General features: G+C 38.4%; 1 protein-coding gene across 9 annotated transcripts in view; it reads right to left on the bottom strand.

Moving 5' to 3' along the window:
* Positions 1 to 16,607, bottom strand: part of HECW1 (HECT, C2 and WW domain containing E3 ubiquitin protein ligase 1) — a 268,709-nt gene that overhangs the window by 79,619 nt on the left and 172,483 nt on the right. For all 9 annotated transcript variants that reach the window (XM_055124933.1, XM_055124931.1, XM_055124935.1 and 6 more), the window contains 2 exons: positions 9,573 to 9,723; positions 1,887 to 2,029 (listed from right to left, as the gene is read on the bottom strand). In XM_055124933.1, coding sequence (XP_054980908.1) covers positions 1,887 to 2,029; positions 9,573 to 9,723 — 294 coding nt within the window. The remainder of the gene's footprint in view (positions 1 to 1,886; positions 2,030 to 9,572; positions 9,724 to 16,607) is intronic.

Here is a 16,607-nt window from a genome sequence, read left to right as displayed (position 1 = left end):
CAATCTATAACTATAACAGATTATTTAGAGACATGGTCACAATTCTTCTCTGTAGCTCCTGCCTTATGAAAGCAGAATTTGGCTGATGTGACAACATGCTAGTTCTGAGCCAAGATTCCAAGAGTCCAGAGTGTTCTTTCTCTGCTTTTCTCACTCTTTTTCCCTCTCTCCTTTAAACAAGCTAGCCTGATATAAAACAAGAAACCATGAGCAGCAAGGACAACTTGTCCCAGTAAAGCCATCTCAGTGGCTGAGGGTACAGTGGGCCCACAGCTGATCAGGCACACATACAAATCTATCCTCAAATGCATTCTCAAAGCCACCTGGATGAACATATTTCTAACTGTGAGATGCATTCAAGCCAAGTGCAATTAAGCCACTCAGGTCTGAGTTGTTACACTTGTGACATTTGTCAACAGATCCAATATCAAACCCAGAAATCTACTTCCTGCTTCTTTTTTTATGTGTTTAATTACTTGACCAATTTCCTAGAACTCTCTGAGGGTGAAAGAACATGAAGATAGGTATGCCTCAGTAGTCATTTTTGCTACTGTGTCTGTTTAAATAGAATAAATAGAATAGAGGCAATTAAGTGTAAGATTACACGGAAATGTCCAGTGCTTCACCTTCTAGGGAGAGCTGAAACCTAGCAGCATAGGAAGCACTTGAGAGTTTTCTCACACTGTTCTCAGTTATTGTTTTTTCTAATTTTCATTCCAGACCAGTTGAACCAAGGGTTTCATACCTGTAAGGCATGTGCTCTACAACTGAACCACACCTTCAGGCCCTAGCCGTAGCTTTTTTTTTTTGAAACAAGTATCTCTGCCTTTATTTACTCTAAATTAAAAATAAAATAAATTATTTGTATATTACTGTGACAGTCATAAGTCATTACAAGAGCAAAACTCAGACCCCTGTTTCCTATACCACTTGAATAGCTGTCATCTGAGTGCCACTCAGGCACATTCATCCTGGTGGCTCCCTCTGGCACATGGTGAAAAGTTAGTGTATATGACCACATACCTGCTAGAAAACCATTTTAGTACTGGGTTTCTCTTTCATTGACAGTTGCGTTTTTCCTGAGTGCAAATAAATCATTATTCCTGGCATTGTCCTATAACTCTTTTGAAGTAGACCATGAGCTTTAGGGGAGGAAGAACACACCCATCCATGCTCGTGACCAACTTCTGGCTCTGTGCTGAGGGATCACTCCCATTGGTGCTTGAGAAACCATATGAGGTGCCTGGAACTGAACTGAAGTTGGCCACATGCAGCAAGTGCATTGCCTATAAGACTGGTAAAACTGCTTGAACTTATACTATTTCTTCATCTCCAACCATGATTTAAAAAAAAAAAAAGAAAATTGGAGGAAGGATCTGTAACAGACACAGCCAGCAGTGTTCAGCGGCTACTCCTGGCTCTGTATTCAGGGGACCATATGTGGTGCTAGGAATCAAGCTGGGGTCAGGTGCATGCAAGACAGGAGACCTTAGCGTCTATATCTCTCTGGCCCAGAAGTAGAACATGAATTCTTATTTAATGTTTTGTCAGTGGAAAATCCTTAGGACACCAACAAAAAAAATTGCTCATAAGAAATCATTAAGCCACTGAAGGAATTGCTTTGATACACAGGTCTGCAGAAAACCCAGGCTATGTCCCTGAAATTCATATGCCTAGGAAGGTGTTCAGCCATCTGTGAACACTTTCTTGCTTTTCTGGAAAGAGACTTCCAGTTTCCCACTGCTGGCGTTAAGCCTCTTTTGCCTACACTCTGATCTCTGGCTATTCCATTGTTCTCTTTGCCCTAAGAAAAGGTGCTATTCCACAAGCTGTGTTACACAGCTACAGAGACCACCCCAGAAATGTTGGGACCCCTCCTCTCCTACCGAGACTTGACTGAGAAGATTCAGCCTCTGAGTCACTTCCTCCACCTCCGCCACTTCCTCCTGCTGGGATTTGCTCACAACTTTGGATGTCAGAATCTTCTTCAGGTCTCTCTGTTGCAATGGTTCTCTGAATGTTTTGATACCTTTTCATGAACAAAGGAAAGACAGAAGTTAATATGTCTGCCGGGGCTATGGGGGGCTGGTAAGAACCCCAGAAAATAAAAAGAACTACTATAAAGATTGTCAATAATTAGTTTGCTGTGCAACAACAGACTACTGGAGTAGGACTTTGACATACATTGAGTTACAGCCCCATTTTTCCTTCAAAAATGCAGTAAGCATAGTAGAGGGCTAACATGAGTAAATGCTATTTTATTTCACAATGAAAATGTCAGCAATGACACAACTTATTTCACATGTCCTCAGACTTTGGTTATCTCGCACCTGAGTCAACAGTCTCAAATATCAGAAATAAGATTCTATCCCAATCTTGGCTAAAGTGCAGGGCTATCTACAGACACAGCACACAGGACACAGGACTAAGGTCCAGAGTCTTACTCTGCTTCACCAAACAAAAAGTGGTCAATTTATCTCATAAAGAACTATTCCTCTCAATTACTTCCTTCTGTTTGTGTGTGTTAGGTTAAATATTTACATTAAATAGTTAACAGAAATTTGTAAGAAAGTCCATTATAACATCTAATATGTAAATGAACACACAATCATACATGAACATAAAAACACAACACTGAACGAGAAAAAAAGTTGTTGAAAACCAAGCCAAATCAAACAAAAGTATGACAGAAATAGATAATTCACCTGAGAGGAATTATGGTAAAAAAATAACATAAAAATATTTTGGGAATATAGCACTGCACCGTAGCACTATTGTCCCATTGTTCATCAATTTACTCGAGCAGGCACCAGTAATGTCTCCATTGTAAGACTTGTACTGTTTTTGGCATATCAAATACACCACAGGTAGCCTGCCAGGCTCTGCCAGGCGGGCGGGATACTCTCAGTAGCTTGCCGGGTTCTCCAAGAGGGACAGAGGAATCGAACCTGGGTCAGCTGTATGCAAGGCAAACACCCTACCCGCTGTGCTATCACTCCAGTCCTTGGGAATATAACCCTAAAGAAACACTCTAGTATAAAGCAATCTTAATATTTAATGAGCCCTTTGATAATAATCACTATTATCAAAATAGTGATTAAAAAACAAGTAAACATGCAGCTATATGGAAAATTAAATTAACTTCATTGCCTCAACTCAATTTATACTGTAAAACCATTAAACTAACAAAACCATTTAACTAAGTTCAATTAAAAAAAAAACTTGGAGTGGTAGGATTAGATATATTTTCCATTTGAAATATACATTTATCTTATTATTATTATATCCAAATAACTATAAATTCAAACTGTGGTTGAGCATTTGAAGAGAAAATACTTGCTTTCCATGCATGGAGATTGGATTCAATCTCCAGCACCACAATAGAGAGTCCATATTCATATTTTCTGTATAGCAACGAATATTTGCGGAACTAGTATTAGTTAATTAAGGATATCATGAAAGTGTAAAAATCAACTCAAGAATTAGTCCTGTTAAACTTCTGACACCATACTAGGCATTAAGAGTGAGATAATGAATAAAGCAAGAAGGAAAAAAATAACAGTCACAGAAGCAGTACATTCAAGCAAGTGCTCCTTTCTCACTATATCAGGACATAGCCAGGATACAGAAAAAACCCAAATGCCCAACTACTGAAGAATGGATCAAGAAGTTGTGATATATACATAATAGGGCTAGAAACAATAAAATAGTGTGTCTGCTGTAACATGGATGGAATGGGAAGGTAGCATGCTAAGTGAAATAAATCAGAGGTAACAAATGCCCAAAGGCAACAACACTGAGAATTGGCCTTCAGTAGGGTGCTTCCCACAGAGGGGGCTTGGGGCGGGACTGACACTTAGGTGGAGGTTGTGGTCCTGGAGTGTCTTATACATGAAACCTACCATTAACAGTTTTATAGACCATGGTGCCTATAATTATTTTTTAACATTAAAAATTAATTAAAAAAAAGAAGTCAGAGGAAGGAGGGCAATAATCAAATTATCAAACCCATTTTGGCACCCAGAGATTTATAGAAATGCATCTAGACTGTGAGCTTAGCTATGACCGCACGCCGCCCGGGGTGGGGGAAGGATTTTCTCTCCCAACGCTTTCTTTCTACGAGGATGATAGCAGTGACAGGAGCAGCAGCGCCCACGTGGCATCCGCCATTTTCTAGGACTCACACCCCAGAGGTACTTGCTTGACATGGCGCTCAAGAGATCATGGGATAGGGGTGTTACCGGCACACCCTCAGCCCAGATGAGATCCGGAGCAGCTGCGCACGACACAGCCCCTCTGCTCCTTAAAGACTATGATCCGGGAGGTCTACTAACCCATTTTGGCACCCAGAGACTTATAGAAATGCATCTAGACTGTGAGCTGAGCTAAAACAACAGAAATCCAAATCTGTGCGGCCGCAACAGCAACAGCGCGAGCTCCTATAATCTTCATTCACAGCAATGGAAAACAAACTATCAAATGATGCCTTTTCAGCAGGTTTGATTGTTGGGGAAAAATTCCAAATAATAATAGTTCTCTGTTGAAATATTGAATGTATCCAAAGTATAGAGAGAATAAAGTGAAGATCATTGGTCACTCAGGTGCGGGGGGTGGGGTGAGAGGGTGGTATATTGGGGTTCTTGGTGGGGGAACAGGTACACTGGTGAAGGGATGGGGGTTTGATCATTATATGACTGAGACTTAAACCTGAAAGCTTTGTAACTTTTGTCATGGTGATTCAATAAAATAAAATTTTTAAAAAATCAAATTATTCATCTGTGGAATAGAATAAAGATAAGAGGGCAGCAAGTACTTAACCTGACTAAACCCCTGACACTGGAATACAGAACTATTACCACAGTATGGCAGGGTGGGATGGGATGAAAAATGCAGGAATAGTTGTGGGCACATGGATGGTGGTGGGGTCTGGTGATTTTTTTTTTCGCTTTTTGGGTCACACCTGGCAATGCACAGGGGTCACTCCTGGCGATGCACTCAGGAATTACCCTTGGCGGTGCTGAGAAGACCATATGGGATGCTGGGAATCGAACCCAGGTCGGCCACATGCAAGGCAAACGCCCTACCCACTGTGCTATCACTCCAGTCTCCTATAGTGATTTTTATATAAATACCATAAATTAAAAAACTATTATAACTTCCTAAACTATAAGTTAAGTTAGTTAAAATAAGAAATCAAGCAAGGATTGTTAGTTATAGTGGCAGTTAAAGATTCTGAAAGAGGGTATTAGGGATTGGTATCAATGGCAGTTATAGATTCTGCGTGAGATTTTGAGGACATTAGGGATTGGCATCAATCAAAAACACATAGCCAAGTCACAAAGGGAGGAGAAATGTGTGCTACATTTGAGGACTGACAAAGATGAAAATGGTCACTCTGCTTGTTGTTTTTATATACTTCACATTTATCTCTGTGTAAACACTTCTGGTATAAACACAGTTGGTTTTCACAACCACCCATCAACCAAGGGCAACTCCTGCAACAATGAGAAACATTTCCATTTTTCCCTGAGATAGTACTTACAGTGGTTGCTGTAAATACTCACAATTAACTGCAGGTTACCAAACACTGACCCCTGTGTATAACCACATACGATACTGATAAAAGAAACTCAGTGGCTGCCATCATCATACCAATAACTGAAAAACTTTAAATGCTTGGATGTGACCTAGTAAGGAAAAAGTTTCCCTAAGCTGGGGTTTAATGAAAAATAGGCACTTCCCCCCTTTCTTTTTCAATTCATTTTCTTTTTATCTGTTCAGAAGAACACATCAAATATAACTTCCTATTTGGGAAGTTTCCTAATGTGCTCAGCCTTACTGGAGTGGCCAGGAATTACACTTCACTTCCTATAAAACTAATGAGAGGACTGTCAATGATGAAATTTATCCAATTTTCACATTATAAAAATTATGCTATATTTTTATTATAAGAAAAATATTTCAGGAGATATAAAAGTATATAATTTTTATACTATGCAAACTCAACACACAAGCTTTCACAGATATTTTTGCTGTTGGGAACTCAAGTTCTCAGGGATCCTGAGGGCCATACCCAGAGGCATTCAGGTCACTGGATCTGAGAAGTGCAATGCTCAGGCCCAAGGAAACTGGTGGTCACTCAAGATACACACAGTGGTGCTGGGTGTGGGCATGTGGGCAGGGAGGACCCAACGACATGAAAGGCATACACCTTTCTGTGCCTTTCAGTTTCTGGACTGTCTTTCTGGCCCCTGAATCTTATGTGTGTTGTCTGAATATCTCTTGGTGCTCTGGGCTATTCCTAGCAGTGCTCAGGGGATCATGCAGTGCCAGGAATGGATCCTGGTGCTTCCACATGCAAAATATGTGCTCAGTCCCTTCTATCTTTCAAGCTACCTTCCCAGTCACTATGATTTTTATATTATTTGTCAAGATGCTTACTTCTGATATTTTTTAGTGTTAAAACTGCAACTCTGATGGGTATAGCTTGATGATGTACCACCTATTTAAAAATATGCTAAGTAATTCTTATTTACCTATTCTAAAGTAAACATACGGAGCCAGAGAGACAGTACAGGGAAAACACATTTGTCTTGCATATGGTGACCTTGGTTCAGTCCCCAGCGCTGCATATGGTATAAACACAGTTGATTTGACACTGGAATACAGAACCCCTCAACTCCTCTAGAAATAAGCTCTGAGTGCCACTAGGTATGGCCCCCAAATAAATATAAAAACAAATGAGTAAAATATAAGCCCTAGAGACTATTTTTGACTATAAAATCTCAACACTGTCTACAGAAAACAAACTTGGGCTGAGTCCTCAAAATTTTTGGCTATCGGAGACTTTTGTAATCACCATAACTCTTTTGTAGATTTTGGTACACATTTATGTCTAATAAAACTGGGATTTAAAAATTATTTACAATATGTTTATTTTGTTTCTATGATTGCAGAGAAATATGGAGCAAATAAAAACAATCCATTGCTTTCACTAATAGCAAAAACTCAGCTAGCTATGATGAAAAGCCTTTCAAACGCTTATGCAAAGACATTTGGGGCTTTTGCCAACAGTATGCCCCTCTGTGTACAAAGTAAGCCAGATGTTTAACTTTTCATCTTTGTGTATTTTTAACAGGGATGAATGGTGCACATTTTTCTTGTTGTTGTTGTTGTTGTTGTTGTTATTGCTTGTTTGGGTGCCATGCCTGGCAGTGATCAAGACTGGCTCTGTGCTCAGGGATCACCACTGGTAGTGCTCCAGGGACCATGTATGGTACCGAGAATCAAACCCAGATCAGTCACACAAAAACCCTTACCTGCTCTTAAGTTCCTAATTGTGTATTTCTTAAAAAGTTAATCAATTAAATGTGAATGAATATTTTTTTCAAGGGAGGGTCCCAAGAATGCTTAGGAGGCTTGGGAGCCCCACCTGTGTTTCCTGGCCAGCTGGGCTCAGAGGAAGGGCCAACAGTGCTGTGATGCTTAAGACCTGGGGAGGGCTGAGAACTGCACAGGGCACAGAGTAGTAGGGACCGCATCCAGTTTACTTGGGGAATTTTTGTGATGCTGGGGAGCAAATCTGGGTCAGAAAAGTGCCTGCCGGAGGCAGAGTAGAGGATGGGAGAGAAATTAGGCACATTGTTGCAGGGTAGTGGTCACTGGTGAAGGGATTGATGTAGGAACAATATATGTCTGAAACTCAATCATAAACATCTTCATAACTTTGTAATTCAGTGATTTAATTAAAAAAAAACTTGGTCGGATTTTACCCAGCAATACCACTGCTGGGAATATATCCCAGAGAAGTAAAAAAGTATAGTCGAAATGACATCTGCACTTATATGTTCATCAAAGCACTGTTTACAACAGCCAGAATCTGGAAAAAACCCGAGTGCCCTAGAACAGATGACTGGTTGAAGAAACTTTGGTACATCTATACAATGGAATACTATGCAGCTGTTAGAATAAAGGAGGTCATAAATTTTGCATATAAGTGGATCGGCATGGAAAGTATCATGCTAAGTGAAATGAGTCAGAAAGAGAGAGACAGACATAGAAAGATTGCACTCATCTGTGGAATATAGAATAACAGAGTAGGAGACTAACACCCAAGAATAGAAGAATAGTAGAAATAAGTACCAGGAGGTTGACTCCATGGTTTGGAGGCTGGCCTCACATTCTGGGGAGAGGGCAACTCAGAGAAGGGATCAGCAAGTATAATGCGGTTGGAGGCCATGTGGGGGAAGGGTGATGCGGGCTGAATGTAGACTAGAGACTGAACACAGTGGCCACTCAACACCTCTATTGCGAACCACAAGACCTACATAGAGAGAGAGAACAAAGGAAAATACCCTGCCACAGTGGCAGGGTGGGGTAGGGGGAGATGGGATTGGGGAGGGTAGGAGGGATGCTGGGTTTACCGGTGGTGGAGAATGGGCACTGGTGAAGGGATGGGTTCTCGAACTTTGTATGAGGGAAACATGAGCACAAAAATGTGTAAATCTGTAATTGTACCCTCACGGTGATTCACTAATTAAAAAAAAATCATCCATAAAAAAAAAACTTGGTCGGATGCATGCCAGTGATGTGCCTTAACCAATGCATTATCTTCTAGTTCCTCAAAGAAATTTTTTAATTATCAATAGGTATGTCCTTTGAATAGAGTGACTTATTCTTTGTAGTCTCTCTCAAACTTTCTTACTATTTTTTACTAATAAGATAGCACCTGGATACAAATAAATTTGAGCCTACTGTTTGGTTTCTAAGATGTATTCTAAATTTTAGAAATCTAAATCTAAATTCTAAATTTCTAAGGCAATTCTCAGATCATCTTCAAGCCATCATCCTGGCCCTAAAGAAGCAAATGTCAGATATGACACACACATCAAATTAAAACAGGACAAAGATGCAATTTAGGTGTTGTTTGCAGGTTAAACACATTAAGACTTATGTATAAACTGACAGAACAATTATAAAAAATTGTTTTTAAATGTCTTTTTAAGATAAAGTTTTGAAAGAAATAACATACCGTAGATTATATTATATCTAAGTATATAACAATTATCAGACTAGGGTAGATGTGGCTAAAGTGATTTATAAAGCAGCTTTTTCTCCAGGTAGCTTTCAGCATTTTGTGGAATATATTCTTTGGATATTTTCAAGTACATGAGCTCTGCACACATTTTAGAATCCTATGGTAGAAGTACACTAGTTGGGAAGAAAAACATACATTTATGTCATTTATGTATAATTCTGCATATAATTTGGAGAGTTCAGTGAATACCTGTGTGGGGTAGTTTGTGAATTCTTCCTTTTAAGACTTCTTTTTAGTGACTTCTTAAGCCTGAATCATCAAAAGTTAATAAGATTCTCTGTCTTCAAATGATACTTAGCTTGTCTCCTGCTACGAAATTCTAAATCTAGATTTCCAAGTACCTCCTGTGAGTGGATGTCTTAAGATCTTACTCCCCATTCCTCATATCACCTGAGTAGAAAAGTGTAAGGGAGTTTTTGAGCTGCTGCCCTCCTTTCTCGGTAGTTACAGAGCTCATGACATGCTGATCACCAACCGCCTATTGAGCTGCTCCATCTGCTGGATGGACCCAGATCGCCGCATCCCATCAGGGGTGGCTGCTGCTGTTGGGCGCTGCCAGGTGGTTGTGCGGTTCACATGGTCCACGTAAAAGACCCGGCCATGGCTGTCAATGCGCGCTTCCCAGTCTAGATAGAATAAAAATGCAAAAAGAAAAATCAAGGACAAATACTGAGCCACATGAAACAGATAAGCACTTCCATGGAGAACGCACCATTGGCTGTTCGCTCCTGGGTAGACTGCCCACAGAACCCAAGATACCCCCTTTGGTTTGTTTTGTTAGCTGGTTTGAGGGCCGTGCTTGTCAGTACTCGTGGATTACTCTTGGCTCAGGGGTCACTTCTGGTGGTGGTTGTGGGCACATGTGGTATTGGGGATCACTCAGGGGGCTTGCTGCATGCAAGGTGAGGACTATAGTCCCTGCACTATCTCTCCATCTTCCTGATGTCTTAGAAATATTCACATAGAATCATGATTCCAGAAAGGAGCCTACTACACTCATATTTTCTACTGAGCTACTTGAATGTGGTTTCTCAAATATGGCCTATGTTATAATTCTATTTTCTAGACCCTGTAGCTCAGAGGTTAGAGCACTGGTCTTGTAAAATTCTACTTTCTAAAGAAAGTGGCTAATGGCTAACAGGTCTTTCTTAAAAAATTTCCATCCTGTAAGTATTGTTGGTTACTCAAATGACAGCTAAAAGACTGGAAACATCCTCCATTTTGAGCTGACACATGATTCTTTAGATACTTCTCTTTGCTAAATCTGAGAGAAGGTCAGGGTTAGGGTTAGGGAAGGTCAGGGGAGAGAATTATTCTCAAATCAGCTCAACTTGTGCCCAACACTTCAGATGACCTCTAATACTTAGTAACATTGATTGACTGCTATTCCTCAGAAGGATAAATTAAAGGATTTGATACCTAGGTTTCAAACCCTTCTGATAAGCTCTATATTCACCAATCCACCTGTGGTTGACAAATATCTCTTGATCAAAACCTAACCCGATCCAAAAGGACTGTTAATAAATATCAAATTTTTAAATACCTTTGCTAAGAAATAATCATCTAAGACAGTAGGCAAAACCCAAAGTACAAATAAGTTCCTTTACTTATCAAGTGAAGAACCTAAACACATAAATGATTTCCTACATAATACATGGGCTGGGGTAGGCTGGATGAAAGAAACAACCTCAAAATTGAAAGAGCTGTAGTAATATATATATATATATTTCTGAGCTTATCATAGAAGAGCAATGTTTGCTGCGCAGAAATGGGCAAAGCTTTGAGATTTTGAATGTAAAAAATATGGAAATAACAGTTCATGATAAAATTAAGCCAAAGAATTAAGGAATAAAAAGCAAAAATGATTGCAAACAAAGGAAAATCATTCAGCTTTTTAAAGAAAAAACCCATAGCTTTGGGGAGTATATTAGGTATTAATTTCTCAGAAAAATTATCATTCAGATAATGACATAGCAACTCAATTTATTTTAAGTCAAAAACTCAATATATTTGCTTTTACACAGTAGTTTTATATGTGCATATCCTATGAACATTGACTTATGCCTTGCATTTTCTAAAATGCCTAAAACTAATGCCTAATGGAAATTAGCATACTAGGGGAAAAATTTAACTTATAAGACAAATTAAAGTAAAAAGTCAGCTTACACAAATATGTTCCAGGATGTTTTAATCAAAACTGACTACTACTATATAGTCTAGATATAAACTGTTAGTTGTAAATTTAAAAATTGCATATATACACAAATATTTGATCCCAATATAATAATAAAAATTATTAAAATTTCAGAATAATTAATAACTGAACAGCTTCCTCCCTAGAACCTAGCAAGACTATGATCAAAGGATGAATAATGATGATATCCTATTCTACTGAACAATCTTCTTTTAATATTCACTTGAACTAGGAACTTTGCAGCCAGGTTCTTATGATATAATAGTAACATAATCCCTGATTCTGGATATCCCATAATAAAGTAAAAATTCCTTTAAGATAAAGCTCCTATCCATAAATTCTCTAGGTAAAAGAAATAGAGATCTAAACTCTAATGAAAATCTACAGAATGGTACAATACAATATATAATTTATCTGAACAAGTGTTATATCAAATCACTCTGGAGAAGGATGGCAAGAGAGATCAGTCCTTTTGTATTAAATGCCTGGAATGTATAGTGATAATTACATATTCTAAAACTAGTCATAAAATAATATCTACATTTTTTTTATTTTTGGGTCACACCCAGCGATGCTCAGTGGCCACTCCTGGCTCTGCACTCAGGAATCACTCCTGGCCGTGCCTGGGGGACCATATGGGATGCCGGGGATCGAACCCGGATCAGCCGCATGCAAGGCAAACACCCTACCTGCTGTGCTATCGCTCTGGCCCCAGTATCTACATTTAACTAGAGATTAACGACATATTTTCTGAGTTGCTTTGCAAAGCACAGACTAATATTTACTCCGAAGAAACACTTTCCAGACAGTTCTTCTGGCCTCAGCATGCCTAAATGGACACAGCGCTGTGATGCTTTCCTAGATTCCTGAAAATAATATTTTTATGATCCTTGGAGCAAGTTAGAGTGATGATTCAGTTGTGTCATTTACTGGTGACAGAAAGACCTATCAAATATACATAAATTTTATGTTCTCCATAAAGTCTGAACACAATGTAATGCCCAATAATGTACCAGCTTTAGTTTCTCTTTAACAAAGTCCTATAAAATTGTACCTTTCCTCACATTTTATGGTTTTCATCCACATCTGGCTGTGCTCAGTGAGGACTCCTGGCTCTGTGTCAGAAATCATTTTTGGCAGAACATTTTGGGAAACAATATGGCGGTGCTGGGCAATGAATCTGGGTTGGCTGCATGAAAGGCAAAACCACCCTACTGGCTATACTATCTCTCTGGTCCCCCTTTTCTTACTTTAACAAATACAATTCCATATTTGTACTCCAAAACAGCGATTTTGAACCTATTTATACCTGAGTATAACCTGTCCCATAACCAGTCTGTGAGACACTACTTGTGTCCACCAGTTAACCGTCAGACAGTGGCTATTTTCAATCATTTTATGCCTACAGACCACCAAAAGTCCATGAAAAACCACTAGTCTAGATTTTCTCGAACTGAAGTAATTTAAATAATTGACTCTTCACACCGCTATTTGGATAAAATCTCAAATACAACATTCCAAACTTCAGAAAATTCCCAAAAAATATATTCTCCATTTGCAGCTTCCATCAGGCCAGGCTAAAATTCTTGAAAAAAAACTTCTGTCTTTCACTTACACCTCACATTCAATTTATTAGAAAATTTATCTACTAAATTTATGTCCAGAATCTGACTATCCCTCTCTATATCCTCTTTTTCCACACTGATTCAAGCCACAGAAATAAAAGAAAAACTTTAAAAATCTAAATCATGTACAGTACATTTACAATTAAAAATTAATTACAAAACCAATCACCAAGAAGAGATAGAAGTGGTAAATGAAGACTGGAGGTCACAAGCGGTGGTGAGGTCAAGGGCAGAGGGCCATGGACACTTTGGTGGGGGTAGGGTCAGTGATTTTGACATTAATGAAGACCATATTTTAACACTGTTATAACCACCTTTCCTAAACTACAATCATTTTTTAAAGTAATCGATGTCAGATAATGTTACTTCTCTGCTCAAGACTTACAATGTCCCCCTTTCATCTAGAGTATAAGCCAAAGCCCTAATATGGTTTACAGTGCCCTGCCTTATCTGGGACCCTCTCTGACCTTCTTACCTACTATTATCTTCCCTCCTAAATATTTTCCAGAAACTCTAATCCGACACTGTTCTTCAAACCCAGTATTTTTTTTCCACACAGGAATTGGCGGATTGTTCTCTATATGCAGAAAGACCTTATATGGATAATTTTCTTACCTCCTCTAGTTGTAGCTTCAAATATTGTCACTTAGTGAAGGAATCTAAAAATTCTACTCAAAATTATAAATCAGCTACCACTACATACTTCAGACTTCCTTTACCTTGTTCTGTGTTTTCATGGTATAACTTTTTGGTATTACTTTTTTTTTGGTATCACAATGTAATGTGCCATATATGCTGCTTCCTCATTTTACACTGTTTATTTTCTGTTTCAGTCTATATACTGTAAGCTTCATACAGGCAGGGATCACTTCAACAGGCAGGGATCCTTGTTTGTTTAGCTAAGCTTAAAAAGAGACTTACACAGATGCTCAATAAGTCATTGAATAAATATATGTTGAACAAACATCTACCAGTAATTAAGTCATTCACTGTTAGATATTGACTCTAAGTGTTTTAGGCTTCATCAGTGAGTTGCCCCTCCCCTGCAGAGAAATTTACAGTGCTCTTGCAAGCACACCTAAACTCCTGAGTTTATCTTTAACCTTTCCATTGTGCTTTACCCCTCATTTTACATTCCCCAGTCAGTCTTGGTTACTTATAAGTCAAAAATTCTGGTAATTCTGGACTTTATATTTGTAGTAATTACTTACTTTTCTATTTCCGCTATAGCCTTTTCCTATTTTACCATAGAGCAATGTTCTTTGCTGGACTGGAGCAATAGCACAGTGGGTAGGGTGTTGTCCCTCTCAGAGAGCCCAGAAAGCTACTGAGAGTATCTCAACTGCACAGCAGAGCCTGACAAGATACCCATGGAGTATTTGATATGCCAAAAAACGATAACAAGTCTCACAATGGAGACGTTACTGGTGCCCACTTGAGTAAATCGATGAATGGGATGACAGCACTAAAGTGCTAATATTCTTTGATTAAACACAGAAAGCCAATTAATGTTATGCTACAAATATTTGCGAGTTGGTTGACTGAAATATATCTACTCCTAAGCATCCGTCATAATTACTTGACTCAGGCTTCGATTGCCATAGTTCCTAATACCCCACAAAGAGAGGTCCTGCCATGGGACTGGGATGGACCTGGGCAAGTGGTAAAGCTACCCCAGCATCGAAATGGGACAATCTAAGAAGCATAAAAACACAGTCTTGATGCAAGCAGTTATGACTTAAGAGATAGGACCATGGGGAAGGAGAAGCTGAACTGAACCTGAGGACTTAGTTTGGGATTTATGGTAAAAGCCTTGCTTGCCCTCAGAGCCCAGAGAACAAAGTATTGGAATCTGTCTCTCCTACTGTGTTTATCCAAATAACTGCAAGTATTAATAAGAAGCTAATAGTTTAATATGTAAAACTAATGGAAAAGAGAAAAGCAATATAGATGTTCCAGGGAGACAGAGTGTCTCCTTGAGTTAATCCCTCAAGAAAATTGCCTCTGCTGAAACGCTTTATCTCTGTAAATGATCAATTACACCAATGTGCAGTCCTATACCTTGAACCACCTCAGATGTTCTATAAGTATGCTAAGAGCGCTGCATTAAACAGGCCATTTTGACCCTTCAGCCTGTGGTCCCCAGTCTCTTTGTTTCTCTGTTGGGGAGGCCTGGGGAGGTGGTCTTGGCCACTGAATGCACAAGTTGCACAATGACACTTTGAACTCACAATCCATGTGCTGCTTAAGATTATCTAAGAAAATTCATCTGCCAGGCTTAATTTTCTAATATTTTTCAGTGTTGTATAGATTTAAACAAAGTGCATCCTTTCTGGAGAAATTTGTTTTCACTTTTAAGACTACTTATGTAAAATAACTGGGGTGCGGGGTTGGGCCATAGTCAGTGGTGCTCAGGGTTTATTCGCAGCTGTATGCTAAGGGATCACGTAAAGGGGGTGCTCAGAGGACTTTACTGGGATGTCAGGAATTGACTCTGAGCCAGCCACATGGGAGGCCATACAGTTATCTGCTGTACTATTCTGCTGGCCCTAACATAATTTTTCAAAACAGATAAATTCAAGTTTGTCTATCAAACTTGTACAAAACTAATATAGTATACAAACTAATAAGCTAGTAATAATTTCAGTTGATAATTCATATCAATAATGCATATACAGATCAATAGCTTATATGATGTATGGCAAAGATCCTTTCTCTAGAAAGAACATGTCACAGATATTTTTTCAGATAAGTGCTGAGTAGGAACTGTCTATAATGACAAAATTTTACTACTGATTTGTGGATTATCTATAAATAAGTGGAGAAAGAAATCAGGCATCCAAAGTTAAAAGATATAACATTTGGCTTGGTAGCCTAAAAAAATATGGTGGTCCTTCAAATTAGTATATTTACTGAAGACATTCATCAGTTTTATTGTTTATAAACTACAACTAAATTAGAAAATGTAAATGTAAAATATGTCCCATTACCAAGAATAGATAAATTACAGAATAAGCATTTCTTCTTTTGAAAGCTAAATTAAACACTGATTCTTCTAAAGAAACACTGTTCCTAGCATGCTGAAAAGATGCTTCAATCATAACATTTATCAAACTATAAAGGTTATCCATATTTGAAAACAAGCCTACACTCAAATAGAGATGTTCTAGAGTTATGAACACAAATGACACTAACTACATGTCTAGACTGTCAGATCCTGCTCTCAAATTTACATAATGTAATACTAAAAGATCAAAGCTGGAATAATAATTTTAGAGAACACCTAGACCAAATGCAGCACTTAACAAATGAGGGAATTAAAACTTTACAAATGAGAAAACTAAGTATCTGAGAGACTGAATAATTTTTGCAAGTTGAAAAGACTAATTATATGGTGATACACTTCTGTTTCCAGGATAAATGATATTAAATCTTGTCCTTAAAGAAGACATTTAACACAGAAACCCCTAGGAGCTTTGAAGCTATTGCCCACTGAGGTAAGCTGTAGTAAAGAAAATGCAAGTTCATGGGTACTGATAGGTGAAGTTGTTTTATTATATGGTGATTTTTGTCAAACATAATAGGGTCACTGGAGGATGACTGAATTATTATCTTGAGCTGTAAAATTTTTTATTAAAAATAATAAAATTAGAGAATTAAGAGTCATTATTTGTTTGCAAAGACTAGTTAC

This window comes from Sorex araneus, chromosome 2, assembly GCF_027595985.1.
Source record: "Sorex araneus isolate mSorAra2 chromosome 2, mSorAra2.pri, whole genome shotgun sequence".
Classification (NCBI taxonomy): domain Eukaryota; kingdom Metazoa; phylum Chordata; class Mammalia; order Eulipotyphla; family Soricidae; genus Sorex; species Sorex araneus.
This window is presented reverse-complemented; position numbering and strand designations above follow the sequence as displayed.